At 42.0% G+C, this 22,035-nt stretch overlaps 1 protein-coding gene across 10 annotated transcripts in view; it reads left to right on the top strand.

Moving 5' to 3' along the window:
* Positions 1–22,035, top strand: part of LOC117446529 (band 4.1-like protein 3) — a 124,786-nt gene that overhangs the window by 51,200 nt on the left and 51,551 nt on the right. For all 10 annotated transcript variants that reach the window (XR_004552151.2, XR_004552152.2, XR_011643200.1 and 7 more), the window contains exons 2-3: positions 10,577–10,715; positions 11,064–11,231. Coding sequence is in view for 1 of the 10 variants with exons in the window: in XM_034082750.2 (XP_033938641.1) it covers positions 10,677–10,715; positions 11,064–11,231 (207 nt within the window). In the remaining 9 variants the exon portion in view is untranslated. The remainder of the gene's footprint in view (positions 1–10,576; positions 10,716–11,063; positions 11,232–22,035) is intronic.

Consider the following 22,035-nt stretch of genomic DNA (forward strand, 5'->3'; position numbering starts at 1 on the left):
TACACACTGGCCTTTGAGAATGTGACAGCACTTTTTGACAGGAACTGATAAAATGCGAGGTGGCGTGTGAATGTGTTAGACTCACTCAAGATTAAATGATGCAACATATTGTATGCATATGGGATAAAAGCGGAACGAACTGTATTTTCATTATGTGGAAAGACAAATCATTCCCTTTGGTGAAGAGAGCCTGGAAGAATGATTAATCAGACATATACAGTAGTGGGCGGTGAGAAAAAAGAAAAAAAAGTGTTTGAAGACTTGTTGGAGAAGGAGACTGTAACAACGATACACTGGGAAAAATGCTGCTCCAAAAACAAGTTAAAAAAAAAAAATGAAAACAAGGTGTTTTCACTTGAAATAAGTACAATACTCTGCCAATAGAACAAGTGAAAATTAGCTTGGTACGATTTATTGAAACAATATATTTAGATAAATCAGATGTTGTAATTAACCGGGAGAACTCATTTTGAACTATATTTGACCAGAATCAGGAATGCTGTGTTACAATATAAGCCGCATATGCTCTGAAGTGTTCTGTTTTGTTAGCTGGTGATTTTCCATCACAACCGAAACAAATCTGAGATACAACTCCAAATAAGATTCTTTGACTTAACAAGATGATGCATTGTCTAAAAGCAAGAGCCTATATCTCACTGCATTGTTACTTCTGAAGTTATTGTGTCTTATAGCAAGCGTACATATATATTCTGACTAGATATTAGACAAATATACTTGGCAAGATTTCAAGTTTTTGTAGTGTAGTCAAGTCAACTTTATTGTCAATCTTCCAGTTTGTGTGTACAGACAGAGAGATCGAAAATACTGTTTCCCACAATCCCAATTATAAAAACAAATGTATATACAAATATATGTGCACTGCAAATATGTATACACAGAAGGCTGTAAAGACACATTTTTACATGTGCGCACATTAAGACCTAAATAAAAACACAACAATCAATAAATACAAAATAACAGTCACTTCAACAGCCTCACAGGAGACAGCAGTTGATGTGAAGCGTTCGAAAGGCATTAGGCCTTGTTGGCAATTAAAATCAATGTTTTGACGGCATAATTTAGTTTAAACCATAGACTGTATATATAAAGGTTTAAACATACCGTCAGTTTAAATGCCGTTTTATACTGAAAACCAGAAGTTCTCGGGCACAACCAGTTGTCAAGCTTTTATTCTGAAAATCCTTCATCTCCGGTTAGCATTTAGCATGTGGCTAATATTCCATTTCCTATAGAGGTGAATTTAGTAGCGATATGACACGGAATGTTGCACACCGAAACCTACTGATTTCAACACTACAACTATAGACGTCGAGATATTATTATTGCTGAATATTAAATGAAGGTACAGTTTATTTGAATACGTTTTGTTTACAGACGTGGGTAGCATATGACAACATCCGGAACTACCGGAAATGATAACTGCCGTGAAGTATTTTTAAAGTATTGATTAGAACGTTTAAAATGCAATAAATGAAAAGTCATGAAAGGCAATATGAGGAGGAAAGGCGTGTTTAGTTATATATTGAATGTACAATGTCTCAATCCTGTTATGCGCAACAACGGACATTAAAGGCGTGGAGGGCCGGCCCCCAGCAGCGCCAACCGGCCCACGGGGAAGAGCCAGAAGAGGATATTTAACAGCTGAAAGTGTGTTTCTCGCTCTCTTTCCTTCGCTGTCGGGAGCCCGAGAACACAGCTGTTTTTCTCTCTGAACCATCTTCTGCTTGTAACATTACTGCGCCATTTTAATTAAAGTACCCATTTGAACCTCCTCAGAGACTCCATTGGTCTCCTTACTTTTAAAGCGTCTCTCCTGGACGCGAGAATAACGAACAAAGCTATCAGCCTCTATGAAGAATTTAGCACATTGTGCTTACAAGCCAACAAGCTTTGTCTTGCCACCATGTGTCGCCTTGCCCTCGAGGCTCATGATGTACAGCCGCCCAATGAGCTCCCACGCCCATGTCCTCATTTCCATGCTCTCTAAGTGCCATGTTTCCCTTTAGCTACGTTACATTTTCTCCTTTATCTCAGTATCAGCTGTGAGAAGGGCGATACGGAAACAAACTAGTCCCTGCGGTGTGTGGTGTCTGGCAGCTTCAGGGACAGATCTGTCAGAGACGTCCCTCCTCCAGCATGCACCACTGGAGAAAGGTCAGCTTCCATTAGATGCACTGTGACAGAATGATGTGTCCGCAGCAATTTATTAAACCAAGTCTGGCACTAGCTGCCGGTGTTTCTGTGACTGCTCCTCTGAGAGCAGGCACCTTTAGTTCAGCCAAGTTCTTACTGTGGGCTGCTGGGTTTCTGTCAGAAAAAAGGGACATTATGGGACATGGTTGGGAAACATTGTGGGAAACGATATTTTGATCTCACACAAACTGAAAGATTGACAATAAAGTTGACTTTGCACCGTTCATAAAATAGCCACAACAGCATTTGAAAAAGAGTAAGACCTGCATTGGAGATGTTTTCAATTTTCATTTTTTACTAAAAACTCAATCTAATATAGACAATTGACAACAGGAAAAAGAACAATGCACAATTTATAAATTAAGTGCATAACTGCTTATCAGGTTTTTTGAGAGCTTCTTCACATGCCACATGTACAAGTGGATCATTCATAATAGTTAATAGTAATTAATCAAATGTGATTTGATACATCTGTAGGGTTGTGCAATTATTATCACCTCATTATAAAACAAGGATATTTCCTCAGACTTTTTATTGTGTCATAACAATCTATAATTGTTGCATCTCCGCTTTGCATTCAGATATACTGAGCACATGTTTTTACTACAGCTGCTTTTCTCTTTCCCTCTGGGGGGGATTCCAGTCAGCTGCAGGAATGTGGAGCTTGAGGAGTCATGCAGAACTTGTTGTGGCTCTACTTTTACTCCAGCCTCAGTCCTTCCTCTCAGGCTTCATCTGTCATCACGCATTGGCCGAGGCTCATCGGAAACTAAGCCGAGCACCGAGCGGCCTCTTCAGATTTCAGAGGTGTCGGGGCTGAATCGCAGGAAGAGAATGTCCACAACTCGAGTGGGGAAAAAAATCGCGTCACTTTACACACGATGCCTGCGTGGCTTCAATCAGCGTTACACTGAAGGTGTCAGCGTGTGAGACGGCCGTATGTGTGATGTTGGTGAAAGAGAGCAGTGTGTGTCCTTCAGCCTCCCATCCCCTGACTGCATGAACTGTCACTGACACGTTGAAGTGTGCCGTGGATCACTTGGAAGCACTGCTGCTTTCTAGGAAGAAGAGCCAGAGTTGTTGACAACATGAAATAAACAAAGGAATGCTTTATGAATAAACACGTGAGGCGAGGGGTCGATAGTGAGACAGGAAGAGGAAGAAAGCGCTTTTTCACTGGTTAATTTTGAGGTTTGAAGCTATTTAGCATACATGGTAATTTCTTTTTTTTTACTCGTGGGAAGAAAACATAAATAAAATCCAATAGGTTCATATTTTACTTTGTCTTTTTCTGTCTGTAGATTTCTCCTAAAGACACCAAAAATATTAAAATGTAAATCAATTTGTAATCTAAACAATGGGGGAAGGGGAGTTTTACAGTATTAGTACTAATTAGTATTAGTTGTCTACCCTATTTTCCTATATTGCCTTTCAAAATGTATGGACTCTTACAATATACTGTAGTTTTCTCTAAATGTGTTTTTTCTCATACTCTGAGCCCAAAATCTCCAGTAACTTCAGTAGCACTTTAAAAACGTTCCAGTTGAAGAGTCTTTTGGAGAGGGGTTTGTTCATTTACAATTTATGATCGAATTTATATAACATTTTATTCCTAGAAAATGGTGGAAATAGATTTTTCCAGGCTGCTGACCATGATTTCTTATTTATGGAGAGATTTCCAAAATTGCGATTTTTGACTCGTTGAAATTGGTTTCTCCAAGTTAGCTTTATGTTCTGGAAATATATTAAGATTACGCTTTTTAAAATGCCTCACTTACATACTTGAACATAACAATTAAGAGAACCAATATAATAAATACTTTTGTTTATGTACGTGTTCAACGAAGTCTGTTGGTGCTATCTTAATCTTTAACATTCTAAACCGTAATGTCCATTTGTAATCCATTGCATTTTCACCAGCGCATGTGTAATATTGGATGGGTTTTCATGAAATGTGGTAGCCTACATATTCACATCATCCTCAGAGTGAACCGTAATGACTGGAGATCCCTCTGGCATTCAGTCTAATTCCATTATCAGGTCAAAGTTGAACACCTATCGAGCTAATGGTGGTTTAATCTGCCTCAATTGTACTTTGGGATAACTGCTTATTAGCTAGCAAGCTAAACAAGTAGGTAAACATTGCTATACACCTCTTAATACTTAGATAACGACGAGGGGTTTTGTAAAGTGCAAACCTCTACCAATACTTTTTTCATGGAAGTAATACATACGTGACTTGGATCAGCCCCAATCTAATGGGTTCCTCCTGGGCCATTGCAACACCCTTCCACCGAGTTAAATGAACATTGGGCCGGTATCTTTTTAGTAAGACTGCTGAACAACTAACCAACAAACGGGAAAGGTAAAGGTAAAATGGCAAAGGTAATTGTATGTCCGACTTGAACTGTGCCTGCCTGTAGTCCAAGATGTATACTTCTGTATATCACTGTCACGACACCGTTGAACAGTAATCTTGTAAAATGTGTTTACTTTTAGCCGTAAATAATGTTGTCTCTTTCGCCTGGAATGATTTACAACCAGTGGTCCAGGTGTATCGAGAGTCTAACTCATTCTGCTTAAATACATTTGACCTTAAACTAGAAGGTCGACAATTGAATTCTCCGTGTATTAAAAGCACTCATGAAGTGGAATTGAACAGTGAAATATGTGCACTCATTTAATTCAGGCATGAACAAGAAGGGACCTCCGTGAGCACAGACCTCAACCGAAACATGTTTCCATAAATGAAAAAGAATGTGCATATCAACTTCCTTTGTCAGATCCACTCCAAAATAATGGGTTTTCTGTGGTCCATGCTTCAGCCTTTTACCACTTCTAATGGCATTCGGGCTGTTTTTCGATCACCCTGCTGGAAAATAAACCAAAAAGCTCATGGCGTAGGTTTGATAGCTGTAGCTGCAGACCTGAAGACAAACACATATGCAAATAACTCACAAGCTAGTGAGGTGATCCACTTAACTATTGTGTTCTTGTCTGGCTTGCTCTGATGCCAGTGCACTTCTCTTTGTGATGACTCAGCAGCATTGTGCATACAGTGCATGCCAATGGATACATGTGATTAAGACCATGGCTTGTTCAATGGAATTAGAGTTGTGTATCGGCCAAATAGTGCTGACTGCGACTGTTAGAGACAGAAGCATGGCAGTAGATGTTTGAGCGGGGGGGGGGGGGGGGGGGTTAGCATCGCTACCGCTAACCAGGGAAGTCTGTGGGACATTTCCATCTCATTTCCTCCCTCTTTCTTGTCAATTCCTAGCGCTCTCGTTTCTCCCTTGATCCCTCTGTCTTTCTAGCCGCCTCATCTTTTGGTCCTCTCACATCTTCTTCTCCTTGTTCAGTTTTCGGCTTTCTGTTTTTCTCTGTCACTCCACGAGAACAAAATACTCTATGCTGTTACCATGGCAACTGCATCTGTGAGCTGAGCCAGTACTCTTCCATAGACATGCGCTCTGCCCCCATACTAAGATGTAAGCTTACCTCTGATGGGAAAGATGCAGGAGGAATGAAGAGAAGAGGCTGCGCTTGTTAGCGTTTCCCTCCGAGGGAGACATTGTGCTTTTCTCTGTGATGAACCATTGTTACCGATGGCAGATATCAAAGACACACATTATCAGTGAACTGCACACAGTGTACAACAAAGGAAACACGCTGCACTGTACGGTGCTTTCTTCTCCTCTGCAGAGGTCTCGCTCGCTAGTGTTACAGAGGTAATTGTGGGTAATGGTGTGATACAGGAAATTAATGCATTTAAAGGGCTCCACTGAAATCAATCTATATTCATTTGGCAACTAATCTGATGTCATGAGGCGATGTCTAAATTAAGGGTCGCCATTTTCCACAAACTAAATTAGGATTACGTGATTTGCATTTTTAAAGGGGTCCAAGTATGCGTTTGTGGGGTTGTCCCTTTCCTGTAATGTGTTATAGATGTTGGTGCATGTAAATGGTCTGCAAGGGCTAACATCCCTGTGTTCCCTCCAACACACTTCCCCCCTGCCTGAAACTCCTCCATTAGATTCCTTTGATTTCTTCTGTAACGTAGTGACATCACTTTGTAACACTCGCGCTTCTTTTGGTTATCGCTCAAACACATTGGATGTGATGTGATGAAGGGGCGGGACATCTCTAAGCGGTTAACCAATCACAACAGAGCCGGCCAGCTAACCATTCGTAGCAGACTGGGCTCTGGTTTCAGACAGAGGGTGAAAAGAGGTGCTGCAGCACAGGCAGTATGAGAAAAGTAAAGAGCTTTTTGAACATTACAGCATGGAGACATGTCAGTAGAGGAACATACAACAAATATGAACCTGAAAATGAGCAGAATAGGTCCCCTTTAATTTTGTGTCCTCATCGGGCTTTTACAATTTTGTAAAAGACATATCGTTCACAACATTCGTGATCACTTCAACACATCAGCAACTATTGATTTGGCTGGTCAGCGAGCTGGTCATGTTTGGCTGTGTGCTCGTTAATGTGTGGAGAACAGAAGTGAAAGATGTCCACAGTGGGGAGCATAGATGGCGAGATGGGCTGTTTTCAGATGATTTGTTACTGTGAACATAGCACAGGAGACGGGAGTATTCTCACTGACAGCTGTAGACGGATGCATTGTGTCATGAAGCCCAGATGGATGTTAAGTGAAGGAGGACATCAGCGCCTCGTCCACTTGGTCCGGATGAGAAAGTGCGCACCTGTACTGAGAAGACGCTTGTTATTTTCAGCTTGAATAGATCTGACTAGGAGTTGAATGCGATAACAGTGAGACGAATGCCAAATGCACTTCCTGATTGGAAGGGAAAAACTCCATCATGTGTGGTGTTCAGATGGCGAGAAGCCACTTCTCTTCAAGTTAACAGCTTTTTTAATACAATGATACAATAAGTTTGCAAAAGTACTCGGCCGAAGTCTTCCTTCCAATTGCAAGGATGAGAAAGAGTGCGGATATCCTGTTTACATCACATATTATCATCTAAAGTCTTCTCCCATCGACTGAAGTCGACAGGGGCGGGTCCACGACACGTCCTGCCTTATTGTCATTTCCTGTCGTCTTCTGCTATCTAATTTTACAATTCTTCAAATATCTGTTCGTCATTTAAACTTTCCATAATAATAGTATTGCAGCGTCGATGAGTGAGAGTTGAAGACCGTGCGTTTAGTATGTAACTCCACGGGTCATTCTCCTTATATTCACATTCACGATATACTATTAGCTACATGCTAATGGCTAACAACAACATCCGGTTCCGGAGGTCCATGGTGTCCCCCATATTCAGTCCGTGGGAAAACACTACGACAGTATATAATATTATTTAAAGTTCCAGTAAAAAATATTGTTTTATTCCTTACACATCCATGATTCAGCCAGTGGAATAACATTGATTCAGCAACTTCTAGTCCAGTGCCTGAGAGAGAAGATGAGTAGACGTACCACTCCACGCCTCACTGTTCTCCCCAAGGAGGGGAATTAATTTCTGTCAAATCTCTGTGATTGTAAGTGATGGCAAGGTTGTGATAGATTAGAACAGGAGGCGGAGGAGGGTTTCACACTCCTTTAACCATGTGCAAAATGTCAAGACCTCCCCTGATTGGTTGCCAGAGGGGGTTTGTCTCTCCTCTGAACCAGTGTGAACCGGATAAGTTCCCACATCAATCGCCAGCCACTAGCCCCTATAACCCCCCTAAGCATAATGTTGATGTGATTTGCTGCTCGCGGGGCAGAGAGACCTCTCGGGTCAAACCGAGACTGGATTAAATACAAAGTCCTGGAGTAATGTCCGGGGAATTCTATTGTACACAGGCATTGTTTCTTTCTGCTGTGTTGAGAGGATACCACTGAGGACATGTTCTCATATAATGGGCCTCGTCTTCGTTTAATAAAAGGTCACACAGAACATGTTCCAGGGTCATAAGCTTTCTTTTACATCTGCTGGGGAATAGGAACGCAGATGGTTAATGAAACACTGGTCTTACCGATTTTTTTTTTTTATTTATCCTTTATTTATCCAGGAATGTCCCATTGAGATACAAGATCTCTTCTTCCAGGGAGTCCTGACCGATAACACTGAACATTGTAAAAGAAAATATATGTGTCAATCATGCTCGATGTCTTATAGAGCACACACTTACATTCTTTTATTCCATTTATTACCAAATCTGCACTTTAGCTTTTCACTTGCCCTTCAATCAATTGTCCACTATGGTGTGTTGATTAAAGAAGACATATTATGCAAATGTTCAGGTTCATATTTGTATGTAGTGTCTCTACTGACATGTCTCCATGCTTTAATGTTCAAAAAGCTCTTTCTAATACTGCCTGTGCTGCAGCACCTCTTTTCACCCTCTGTCTGAAACCAGAGCCCAGTCTGCTCTGATTGGTTAGCTGGCCGGCTCTGTTGTGATTGATCAACCGCTTTGAGATGTCCCGCCCCTTAGCATATGAGGTACAATATGTTGGAGCGCTTATAACACTACATGAAAGGTAGCATAATAGGGCCCTTTAAAGGTGACATGTCATGCTTTTCCGGTTATCACCCGTCCCCTTGTGTGTTATGAAGGTTTGAGTCAAAACCCTCAAAGTACACCATGTAGCGAGTAAAACTCTAAAACAGAAAATACCTCCCCAAAACACCTCGTTGGAGATACGTCACTGTCCATTTGATTCTTCCGGGGACATCATGATGTCATGTCGTCCCCGGAACCAAATGGACCAATCCGCGGAGCCGTTATGTTAAGCCCCTGCTGATTGGTCCAAATTGACCAATCCACGGACTTCCTCACACACTCTGTGCAGGCAGCTCAGCTGATCTCTCCTCCCTGGCTGCAGGCTGATAACAGACAGTTGGGATCGCGGCGAAATTCTCTCCGCAGACCCATTCTCACAGCGTTTATCAACCTTTCTCTTTCTCAATATCAAGCCACACTTATTGTTGTGACTTCGGCTGTGACTTTTTGTGTGCTCAGGGTGAGTTTGGCTGTGTATCGCTAAACAAGGAAATCACACCTCCACGGAGCTCAGCGCGATTCACAACGTCCCGACTGGTCCCGACCAATCAGAGCACACTGGGCTCACAGGGAGGGGGGGGGCAAGAGCTGCAACGAGCCGTTTAGTGGAGAGAGTGAATACACATACTTTACAGAGATGCTGTATGCGAAACCAATGTGAGTTTGGAAAATTGCACAGTATAAATATATTCTAGTAGACCTCAACAATGGAATTATGATCGGTGGAAATGGCCATGACATGTGACCTTTAAATGGATGTGATGGGAATATTAAAAGTATGACCAGGTGTGCAGGCCTATGGAGTATTTGTCGGGAACAAAGAATGAAGATTTCTCCTCACTATTCCAGTGGTGTCAATGTGAACACATCCTTAATATCATTCCGGTGAGCCTCTATGAGACGTGCTCACAGTGCACACCTCTCTAAACCAAGACAACTGGCTGCCCACTACTTTAGCAGTTGTTATTATGCAGTCCACCCACACCATGCAACTAAAGGCAATGCATTCCAACTGATTTCCAGGGTAATAAAGACATTGACAAAGTGATGTAGAAGTTGAGGAGGTGAAGCTGTAGGAAACTGGATTACCATTAAGAAAATAAAGCACCTGAGTAACGTTGATGCATCACAAATCTACATAACTCAAACAAAGTGCCTGTTGTACGATACAAAATGTTACTGTGCGAAGCTGATTAGTACGCATGCTTGTATATGTTTTTATTCGACAAATCAAATGCAACACTTTGACGTGACCCTGCATATTACTTTAACTTATCTTCAATTTAGTTACATGCTCCATGAAGCAATACAGACTGCAGAATTACAAGCATTCATACCCACTCAGCGATGATAATACCCTTATCTCATTTTAAGGTTGCGACTAAAGGAACAGTTGAAGCCATGGCCATCATGATTAGTGCTCACGGTCTTATTCGCTAATTCATTTTTTTGGTTATCGCCGCCTTAGTGCTGGAGTTTGTCTTGCTTAAATAGATGATGATTATCTGGCTCAGTGAGGGATTCTATAATTAAAGTAAATGTCCTTGAAGGCAAGGTGAACTAAGTCTGTGGAAATAGTATTGTATCAAGAAGCTACAGCTCTTCAGAATTTGTAATGAATGTGGGTGTCTGTCTGGTGCCAGCACTGCCATTATTTAAGGGCGAATGCAATTTGGGTATTGCATTTTCACGGTCTCAAGAGCTCCCGCTGTCATCGCAGCTCATTTGAGGCGGGAAGAAAGCATGCATTAAAGATTTGGACATGGCATTTTGAAGAGAGGCTCTGCAGTTGAGAGACACTATTTGAACAAATGTATTGTCTTCTTGTCTTTCTCAGGTTGGTGTTACTTCTCTGAAGAGACGAGGCAAGAGGCAAGAGTCGGAGGCGAAGTGATCGAGACAGGAGTCCTCCCAGACAGCAGGGGGCAGCAGCGAGCATGCAGGAATCCGCCTCAGACAGCAAGATGGCCAAACAGGTCAGAATGAAATAAATTACATTACTTACTAGAATTTCTTGATATTGCCAACATTTTGTTCTGGTTTGAAGCAGTCTTTAAGTCCCTATTCAAAGATAATATGACAAGTATTTCATCTGTTTTGTCCCATTATTCAGTGGTTGCCTATCAATGTAGTTTCCATTAGGTCTACAATATGCTGAATAAGCACGCTGGCACAAAAAGCCATGACTTTCTCATAGGCCAGTACAATGATATAACTACATCTTATACTGATAAAGATACACCTTCCAGTTACAACTCATGTATCAGCCAGATACAATTAATAACTGTGTCATTCGACTATCCATTTTATACGTTTATGTTTAGGACCAGAACTCCCAGTATCTGGATGAAAACAGAGAAACAGACGACATGTCGGAGAAAACGTCGCCAAACAAGAACCTCAAATCTCCCCAGAAAGGCTCCAAACGACTCAAAACCGCCGCCTTCAAAATCACCCTGCTGGACACATCGGAGTTCGAAGGCGAAATTGAGGTATGGACAGTGGAGAACACGTTTTGTTACTATTAGTCTTAACAAGCTTTGAACAAAGAAAGAGAAATATGTAGGGATGCACGATATTGGTTTTTTGAAACCGATACCGATAACTTCCTGCTTCTCAAGACCGATACCGATTCCGATAACCGATACTAATATAATCAGGGTTGGGAGGGTTACTTTGTAAATGTAATCAGTTACTGATTACTGAATACATGGCTCTGAAAGTAATCCGAATACAGTTACAGTTACGTGTCTTCAAAAAGTAACGTAATCAGATTACTTTTAGATTACTTTTGGATTACTTTCTTTTTCCATCACAGATGGTATATTTTGGTGAACAGGAGACACAAAAAGCAAAAGGAAACTGAACGTGTTTTTACTGTTTTAATGGCTTATCAAGAGCATCTGAAACGATGTAACAACATAATACACTTGTTGGGGATGCAGCTTGGGATGTGAGGAGTGAAGGTCACGGCTTAGAACGGGCGTGTCGCCTTCTGTCCTGTCAGTGTTGGCAGGACATTAATTAAAATGTTGAACTCGGACTTCATTTTAAGGACATTTCGGCCAGGGGTGTAGAGCTATAGTTTAAGCACCGGATTGGCTAAACAGGAGAGTGTGCACCATCTGCCTTGATCTATGAATTCATGTCCGTGACTCTCACAGTATCTGCTGTTCACAGCTGTTTTTTAGAAGGAAAACCTGCTTCACTTCATGACCTCTCTGCAGCGCCAGGAGGCAGCGGGAGGGTTAACTCCGCCTCTGAAGACGAGCGAGCCGCGCACCGCCTTTCGCGCACCGCCTTTCGCGCACCGCCTTCACTGTGTATACCTTCAGAAATAATCATCAGTAAGGCTAAAGACTAAAGAGCGACCGCAGGCTGATGTGTTTTAACCACATACACCTATATATACAAACACCCGATTTAAACGCAGACTTTTGTTCCTCCATGTTTCGTTGTTATTGTTTCACTGAGCGAGCGGACCCGCGATTTTTTTTCAAACGCTTTTTTGGTCCATCTGCGGTGGTTTTGTGGGCTGTGATGATTCGGCTGTAAAGTTACTTGAATATTAAATGTTGAGAGGAAATCTTTCCACCAATAATTCCAATAAGTAATCCAAAATGTATTCACTTCAGGTTTACGAAAGTAACTGTAATCAGATTACTCGTTTTTCAAATGTAACGCGAGCTGAATACAGTTACTTGATTTTTGTATTCTGATTACGTAACGCCGTTACATGTATTCCGTTACAACCCAACCCTGAATATAATATATATATATATATTGAATGTCCCTGTAGTTTTTGCACACCTGGTGGTACAAAAAAGCCTAGTAGTGAGCAAAGGACATGAGCATTACTACTATGAACAAAGCGAACCCTGGGGTCGTCTCTGGCAAACTTCTTGCCTTTTTCAAAAGCCTCGTGGATAGGTAAAAGCCCCGGTGCCTTTGCAGCTGGCTTTGGATTCGCCGCTAGTTTAGCAGCGCAGGCGTCTTCGTACGCTTTTAACACACCATCGTAGCCATGGCGATGTTTCAGGTGACTCATCAGGTTGGAAGTATTATAGCTCGTTGCCTTCTTCCCTCCTCGTGGAACTTCTGCATTCGTTAATACAGATAGCAAGCGAACTATCTACCTCTGAAACTTTGAAATAGTCCCATACTACCGACGACATGTTTGTTTCCTGTCCTGGCTTCACGGCCGCACACCGTTTACGTCTCAGCCAGGCATGAGTTAGGGAGCGCTGGATTTGTGAAGAACTCCCCTCTTCCTAAACCACTAACACCACAGTACTGGCAAAACGGGAGGAGCCGAGTGAAAAACAAGCGCCCCTCATCCCAATCCACCCACACCGCAGGATCTCTTTCTTTCTTTCTTTTACCCAAAAATATTATTAATACTTTTATCGGGTTTATCGGGATGACGTCATAATTCCTAATATCGGGCCGATAATTATCGTGCACCACTAGAAATATGCTTCTTCTCCTTTGCAGTGTTGGCCTTTGTCGGCAGTTGTGTTTTATAGTGCTGCTCTGAGTGGATAAAACACACAAAGAGAATACAATGAAAGGGTGCCATGCTGAGAGATAACCAGGGGGCCGAGCCAAAGCAATGTTACACATTTTCAGAAATGCACACAGTCGTACAAAAATAGTTGAACATGAACCTTTTCCTTCTAAACCAGATGTCTGTTGGCATTACTCAAACAAAGGGATAAGGACATTTACCGCTCGCTTGCAAAGGGAACTGAAGGCATAAGAAAGGAGAGAAGAGAAAGATGTAAGTGCATAGCCTTAAGATAAATGCACCGAAAGAAGCCGGAGATTTTCCGTCTCACAGCGGCACACTTCTGATAGAATAGGTCTTTCTCTCCTTTTGAAATGTACTTTGCAGGATTGTGATGGCAGGAATTCATATCCATTTGCTTAACTTTGGAGATGACTATGCAGCATTATTTGTAAGCTTCTTGTTCGGGCTTAACTTTCATTCCCACTCACTGAGAATCTTCCAGTCACCCCAAATCCAAGGCGTGCTGTCTAGCACCGCTACTTCTGTCGACCAGATTTAAGAGATAATGCCAGTTGGTGGCTTCCGGCGTGAGTCACAGCCTAGTACCTCTTCATCTCTTCAGAAAAACTGTCTTGAGGACTGGAGACGTATTGTATATGTTTATGGTTAAGGCCTGGGAATAAGAATTGGGTATAACCTCAAAACGTTCTCTGTCTAACTGGAAACATTTCCTCAAGTATCAAAAAGTGTAAGTATTGAAGTTATCAAATGACAAAACAGGACCTTGCCTTTGAAGATGACGTATTTTATTCTGGCACCCCTATCCGTAAGAAACAGTGTCAGACAGTACATTAAAACACTTGCAAGTGAACCGTACCAATGCTATTTATATGACCATTTTAATTTCTCTCACCCAAAATACTTGGTTATGAAAGGTTATAATAATTGGACAAAGATGCAGTGGGTCGCTTTGTATGCCCACCTAAAGGGTTTCCCAATGCAACTTGCTACCTGTGCCGTCATATAGTTGACCTCAAGAGGATGTAAGTAAAAGGTAATCGGAACTATTTGAGTTTCTTGAGTCTTGCATTCACTTTCTGATTTCAGAGTTTTGTTATTACAGTAAGTTAGCATTGACTGCTTGCTCAGATGCTTAAGCGTGTTAGTTGTAGTTTTTGACCTGTGCTGTCGTTTAGGTTGCAGTCAGTTAAAGGTAATCAAAACTGACTCCAGACTGTGTGACTTTCTGAGGGTTTTGTCATTACTGTAAGTTAATTCTGAATGCTTGCTCAGATGTGTGTATGCTTGTTTACACAAATCAAATCAAGTTGTATTTATATAGCACATTTATAAACGATTTTTGGTCGAGCCAAAGTGCTGTACATATAATAAAATAGCCTACAGTAGAGACACTTTACAGCAAATACAACCGCACAGATTGTTCAGAATATCAGTATGAGAAAAACGACACCCTCTGTCCTTAGACCCTCTGTCCTTAGACCCTCTGTCCTTAGACCCTCACATCGTACAAGGAAAAACTTCCAGAGAAAACCCACAGTTTAAAGGGAACATGGGAGAAACCTCAGGGAGAGCAACAGAGGAGGGATCCCTCTCCCAGGACGGACAGACGTGCAATAGATGCCGTGTGTACATTTAAAAGATAATACATTTTACAGCATGTAGACCGAATGTTAGGAAATGCATGTGTCTGTGATAAGAAGATGAATCCACGAGGATGTCAGCTACAATCCTGTGGAAGCCATCAGGGAAGCAGCGTGACGAGACCCAAGGCAGGACCAGAGAGACAGGTTCAGCCACGACCCGAAGTCCACGACTTAATCCAGAACTCAGGATAGAGGATCCAGGACACGGGACTACAGCAAGAGGATCAGCCTCGACTCCGGAGCCCGGCGTAGATATAGATACAAACCAAGAAAAAAGATTTGGCTGGGTTAATCGGAACAAGGGAAGACACAGACACAGACAGAGAGGGGAAAGGTCATTGGATGAAAGTTATTCTTGATAACCTTCTAGAAAGATCTCATGAACTTCCCCACTCAATCTATCAAGACCCGAGCAGTTCTATTAGATATAGGATAAGAAACCGAGATAGGGAGCACAACAACGTAAAACAATCTAAACCATAACTTGTAAAGCGACCTTGGGTCCCTTGAAAGGCGCTATATAAATCAAAGCTATTATTATTATTATTATTATTATTATAAAAACACTTAGACTACAAGTTCCACCCTTTTTTCTCTTCTGGAGCGTTTAACTGTATCATACAATCTTCCTAACCGTTCAATATTCAGCACATTTCTGCACAGCTCCACTTTGAAAACACACCGATATTTATTTTCTATTTTCTATTGTTTTCATTTATGTATGTTGACTTTTGTTAGTTGCTATGCACCAGATTCACGTGAGCCTACATTTAGATTCCAAAGCATTGATCAGTTTCTTTGTATTTTGTTAATTACATTTTCTTTTCCCATTACCCCGTCTAAGGTACAGCAATACATTGTATCGGTACCAACATTGATTAAGTAGTGGTGCTAAAATCTTCATTAGACGTTAAGGGTCACGGGATGTCCCTTTTTTCCAATACAAGCCGTCAGCACGGGCTGCTAACAGGCTGCTAGGAGATCTATCGTTATGACATGTTTGCAATCCTGGTGCAGCCAAGCAGAAAATAGAAAAGCAACGCTATTATCAGCCAGCCCTTAGGATACTTATGCACAACTCAATGAAACTTTGTGTGTGTTGGGGGAAGGGCGGTATTACTGTATGTGTGAGTGTGTGAGGTAAGGAATATCAGGAATGCGATGCATGCACCAAAACTCTCTCAGCATTGTGAAAGCATTCTGCCAAAACCCTGGGGCCTTTTCGGAACAACAATAGATAGCATTATGAAGCTTTTGTCTTTGAAGCTCCTAAATATTTGAATATGCCCCGTCACACACAAACGATGCACAAAGTAGTCTCTTGTTTAGTCTCTTGTTCTTTTAATTCTTAGCCTAACACATCCAGGTCTTGGCAGGCTTGCTGCTACTTCCTGTTTTTAATTGTTGGTTTGTAGCTTCATGGCTGTCACATTCAAAACCTCCCTTGCACCACCATGAGTTGCTAATAACAGTGTTGAGTGAAGGCAGGCCCGCTCTCCCTGTAGGAGGTGCCACATGCACAGGGTAATTAAGTCACTTGTTGTGGACGCATGGGTGAGCCTCTCTGTGGTCCTCGGGCAGGAGAGGAGGCACCGCGCCCAAACTCATTTTCACTCACCCCTGACTTCCCCCTCTGCTCACGGGAGTGTGATCCGCCTGCATGGTAAAGCCTGGCTGAGCAAGACGGGGCTATTTTGAGCGAAATGTTGTGTTTCATGTCGTCTTTCTACGTAGATTATTTTGGATGTCTATTCAGCTGGCAGCGCTGGAATCATTAATGTACAATTGAATATGCAATTGTTCCAGAGATAGACTTCATCATGTCATGGATTATTACAACTCCACATGCTGATTTGTTAATTAAATGTTGCTGGCTGTCTCTCATGTCTTATAACGTACGCTTGCCTTACGTTGACACTCTCGCCGTGTGGGACTTACTGACTGACATGATGAGAGATGATATGCACGTTTACAGAATGCTCCACCAACCTTTCACCCATATTTAGGCAATGGTTGAACACCTTTTTTAAATTCCTAGCATCAGATATTAGTAAAAAAGACAGTAGAGGGATAATTCTGCATCTGTTTCCCTGGCAACCGGTTGCTCTACCTCACACAGTAAGCTCCAGGGGAAGAAGCACCGGTGTGGGTGTGTGTGTGTGGGGGGGGGGTGTGGGTGTGTGTATGGGGGGGGGGTGTGTGGGGGGGTGGTGTGTGTGGGGGTGGTGTATGTGTGGGGGTATCATTATTTGTAAGCCTTAACAGCCTTTACATTACCATACTTATATTCCTTGTTCTATATGTAACAGCGGCATCTGGAGCCGGTGCATAGATTGACAATATTGATTCAACGTGTCATGTGACCCAAACAATGAGAGCCACAACCTGTTTAAGTATGAGCATTGTGTTGCATGGAACCAGCTCACCAAGCAGTTAATGGCTTTTCATTAATTAAATTACAAAGCAATACTAGGGAATTCAATTACTTTAAATCAGATAAGGGTTATTTGATTTAGTCGGTATCAGTATACCAGCTAACTAGGTTTTTGTACCTATGACCTTCATGTGTGGAGGGCATAGACTGTGGTGGTAGGGATGTGTGCTTATGGGCTACTATGAAGACAAATGTCCGTAGTGTTTCATTCTATAACTACATGTGATGCATACCTCTATGAGCTTTACCAATGTGACAGTCACTGCTTGCATACTTCGAAATATCGGGTGCGCCAATTGAGTCCAAACTGAATTATCTTGTTGACTATTGAATGGTTTATGGATATTTGTTGACATTTATCTTCAGCACCGTGTGTGCATCCCGGACAAAGAAATAAACACACAAAGAAACTCCACCTTGAATACATGAACTTGTATCCTGACGGTGAATTGAAACATTCCTGAAATGCTCATCTTGAACTATTGTCGATAGCAGAGTAAATCTCTGCCTTCAGTACAACGACCGATCCACCATTTCTACTGTCAAGTGTGTGAGGCACTCTGACTGTGACACAGCGCTAAATGGCTATGCTGCTTTATTGCTTTCAGAAAGGAGAAACAGGAACGCAATCTTAAAGCGCAGCTGTCTACTGGGGTCTGACATCGATGACTCAAATGTTGCCCAATACGAGTTACTCCAGCGAAAGACAGTATTTCCCCTGCTTTCTTTTTCTTCTTGACCTTTTGTAACTCTCTGTTTGTCTTTGCAGGAAACACTCCAAAGGACAGAGCCTGACGGACATGGTGTGTGAGCCATCTCAACTTATTGGAGAAGGACTACTATGGTCTGACCTTGCTGACACCGACACCCAGAAGGTCCGTGACTTGTGTACCTCACAACCCTCATGGGGCATTCTTTAACACACGCTCACGGGACAATCTGTATTCCTCTCACTTGTTGGTCAGGCTCTCTCAGGGGCGCACATTTCCAACACAGATTGGGCTTGACAAAAGGGCATTTGGAGAACAGTTGGGGAAAAAGACGGAAACATGACTCATTCTCTTTGCAAGACGTGAACTGTGGGAGAGATTCAGTTGTTACACATATTTCAGAAAGGAAGGGCTGCTCTGACATAATCTGAGTCAAACCTCCATTGACTGAAGCCAGGTGCCGTGTTTATCAGGAACATCTGAAGAATAGTTTGGTCAGAATGTTAACTGGCCACTCATTAGCTTACCCCAGTGGTTCTCAAAGTGAGGGGCGCGCAGATGCATGACAGGGGGGGCGCGAGAGACCAGGAGGAAAAATGGTTATAAAAAAAAATAAAAAAAAATCATATTTTGAAAAATTATTGATTCGAAAATAATATGATGCAGTACTATTACGTCTGGGTCTCTGTGTTTCATTAAAGCTCGGCTCTGTGTGTGTGGAACGAGCCATTTTGTGTGCGTGCGTGCGCGCGCGAGAGAGAGCGTACCGGAGATCGTTGATGTTAGCTTCTGGTGCTAGCGAGCTACGCTAACGGATATAAGGAGTTTTTTCAACAACAAAGTGGAGGAGAATCCTCTCCTGTCAGACTGAGAGACTCAGTGAGCTAAAGAACTCTCTCATTGTTATCTCAGTGGGTCTCAAACGTTTTGGTCACCATTAATGTAAACAATTATTTCCGAGGCACACGTTTATATGATCATTATAGTTATAAAAAAATAAGAGAATAAATGAAAAACAGGTATGAAATACTATATGACAGTCAAACAAGAATAAAGTTTAAAAGGGTGATTTGTAAAATATCTATAAAGAAAAAGTAAATCTGTTTCCAGGTCTGTTTCAAATGGGTGTTGAGAGATGTATCCATAGATCTCTTCATTTTGCTCTCAAAGTGCACCAGATTGATGCTTTTAACTTCAATATTTAAAAATAAATCTTCCCGGGGGAGCTTACCCCGGACCCCCCTATGTGAGGTCCACACACCACCTATAAAAATAGTACTTTACCCCTGTTTACACCTATATTCCGTGAGCTGATTATCGAGCCTTCATTGTAACTGTCACACTGTGTGTATGAGTGGGGAGTGTTGCAGTAGGAAAGTTCCTCTGTAGCGCCCGGTACATTAATGGGAAACCCTAAATGTTTGAGCACCCTCTATGAAACGTCAAGCTACCACAGTACCCCCAAAAGAAATCTCTTGCGCCGCCACTGAGCCTGACTATTTGTGTGGGGGGGGGGCCCGACTTTTTTTTTTCTCCAAAGGGGGGGCCTGACAGAAAAGGTTTGAGAACCACTGGCTTACCCTAAGCCATGGCTATAGGCACGTTTTAATGCAAACCTATGTAATGGAACAACAAAAGCAAAGAATGGTCGACGATAGCAGACAGAGTAGGGACATGGCAGCAAACCTCATGATGTCTATGGAATTCAGCAAGATGTAGTTATACCGCTTATCAATGATTTTGGTTCTTTCAAAAGTTACAGTCTTAACTTTAAGGTCAGCCAGACTAACTCGCTCTAAGCAAAAGCGTAGGTGTGATTTACCAAAAGACCCTAACTTGTCAGACTCACTTTAATGATTTGGTTCTGTCCTCTGAGGTTTAATTATCTCTGCTTCTGATGCGTACGTTCATTAAAATCCAATCAGCTCACGACCATTTTGACATTTCCAGAAAAAGGTACGAGTGTGTTTTTTCCCCGTGACTTGTCTGGGTGCACAGACCAGGCGTATTATCTTATAATTGACTACATGACTCTGTACTGGTGGGTCCTAGCCGTCGGCACTCAGATGTATGAGTTTTGATTGACACAAGTCTCCCTTAGGGAAGGTTTGTGGTTGCACGAAAAGGCTACCGAGGAACCTGCTGCCTTTGAAGATAGGAGAAAATGACAAGACTAAGTCCCTTTTAAACATCTGGAGCATATCCTCTGTCAACATTATCCGCTTTGCCAGCTCACCTGTTGTGACTTGATGTGACGGAGGAGGCTTTGGAAGGAGCATCGGCCCACACAGACAGGTTAACTGGGGTGTTTTAAAGAGGTAAACAGGCTTGAAGTTCAAATATTTTCGCTCTTTTTGAGGGTAAGGCTGCGGCTTAGCACGATATGATAGGCTCTCAAAGAAAGGCTTACCGGAGGGCAGATTGAGCCGGCTGTGTGGGGTCATCTCTGATTGATTGATCAAACAAGCCTGAGAATTGAAATGTCATTTCCGATGCCCTCGGTTGGCGGAACGAGGATTTAATCGGTGGAACATTTATTCCGTGTGAATGCTTCACGAACTGAGGTTGCGAAAAGCGTAAGCGAAGCCTTGAAGAGTCCGGTGATTAAAAGTTCGCCCCTGATTTCCTGCTGAGAAAGGCAAAGCAGCGGAGAGCGTCCTGCTAATTGAGTGCTCTCTGGCCTCTGCTTGAGACGAGATAGATTCAGGGGGGCGATAAATGCCCGCGGCTCATTAAAGTCTTTAGCGGCCTGATTAAACACCGGAGGAGAATGAGTGTTTGTGCCGGTGTGTGTACATAATGGCACAGTTGCAGATTGACCAACTTGCCATAGGATATCACTTTGCTATTTTAAGCAATCATGCCGCTGATTTTTAAGTGCTGTAAGGTTTTCAGGTTAGCAGAGATCACCTGTCAGCATCACAGGATAAAGGATCGGAGTCGAACATTATAATGTCGTTGTGTAATTTAGCATCTGCAATAAGGGTTATTATTTGTGCTTTATGAAGTATATTTGTTGTTTTTAGCAGTAGAAAAACAAGGCATATATTTACCACATAGATTTGTTTAAATGTTCTGGCAGGATATAGAAATGAAACATGTTTGAGTACACTTTAATGTAGGGATTTCTATCGTCAATGGATGGAGAAAAGTCCAAGGAAACCAACTTGTTTGGATTCACTGGTTCTAACCAGGCACATTTAGGACATTCATCTCAATCAAAACATGTATTTTACAGTAGTGCATTATGGGGGTTTTAATGTCCAAATCATGTATCTGCTTTTAAAATGTATATCCTTTTTAATTTCCCTTTTCATGTTTTTTTAAGACATAATTAATATCATTCAAGATTTTTACAAAAACGCACATTTTGAGTAAAAACCTCCTTTGATGAAACCCCCACCTGGTTTTCTTTAGATTTGAGGTCTCAGAGAGAAGCAATAGTGACATAATGGATGAATATGCAATACTAGATCCCTTCAAGCACCATAAGAATCGAAGTTTCAATTCAATGTAAAACTCTTGATTCACTGAGATAAAGAACAGACTCATTGGGACATTACATTTGTAAGAATATTCTATTGAAAGGAGAAAAAACAACAAACAAATAAATCATAAAGGAGATTTATCCAAACAGTTGAAAACCATTTCAGCGGTTGGTAAAGTACCTGAGGGAGATATTTCATTCCCGACTTTTATTACCACCGGTGTGTTTCTTTGCCTCTAAACGGCGTGATTAACAACCGAGTCGGTCCACGGGAGGACGACTCGAGAAACACTATTTAGAAATGGTGCCCCTACAGCCCAAAGCGGTTCACTGCACAATCGGATATCATTTGATCCGATTAGTAACGGGCTGCAAGTGAAGGAGAAACACGATGAAGAAACAGATGCTGGAGTTAAGTATGCTCAGCAGGGGGGGGGGGGGGCTCAGTTACTCTATTAACCGTATGGCTTTCATTAGGAACACTGACGGCA

This window comes from Pseudochaenichthys georgianus, chromosome 5 (genome assembly GCF_902827115.2).
Source record: "Pseudochaenichthys georgianus chromosome 5, fPseGeo1.2, whole genome shotgun sequence".
NCBI lineage: Eukaryota > Metazoa > Chordata > Actinopteri > Perciformes > Channichthyidae > Pseudochaenichthys > Pseudochaenichthys georgianus.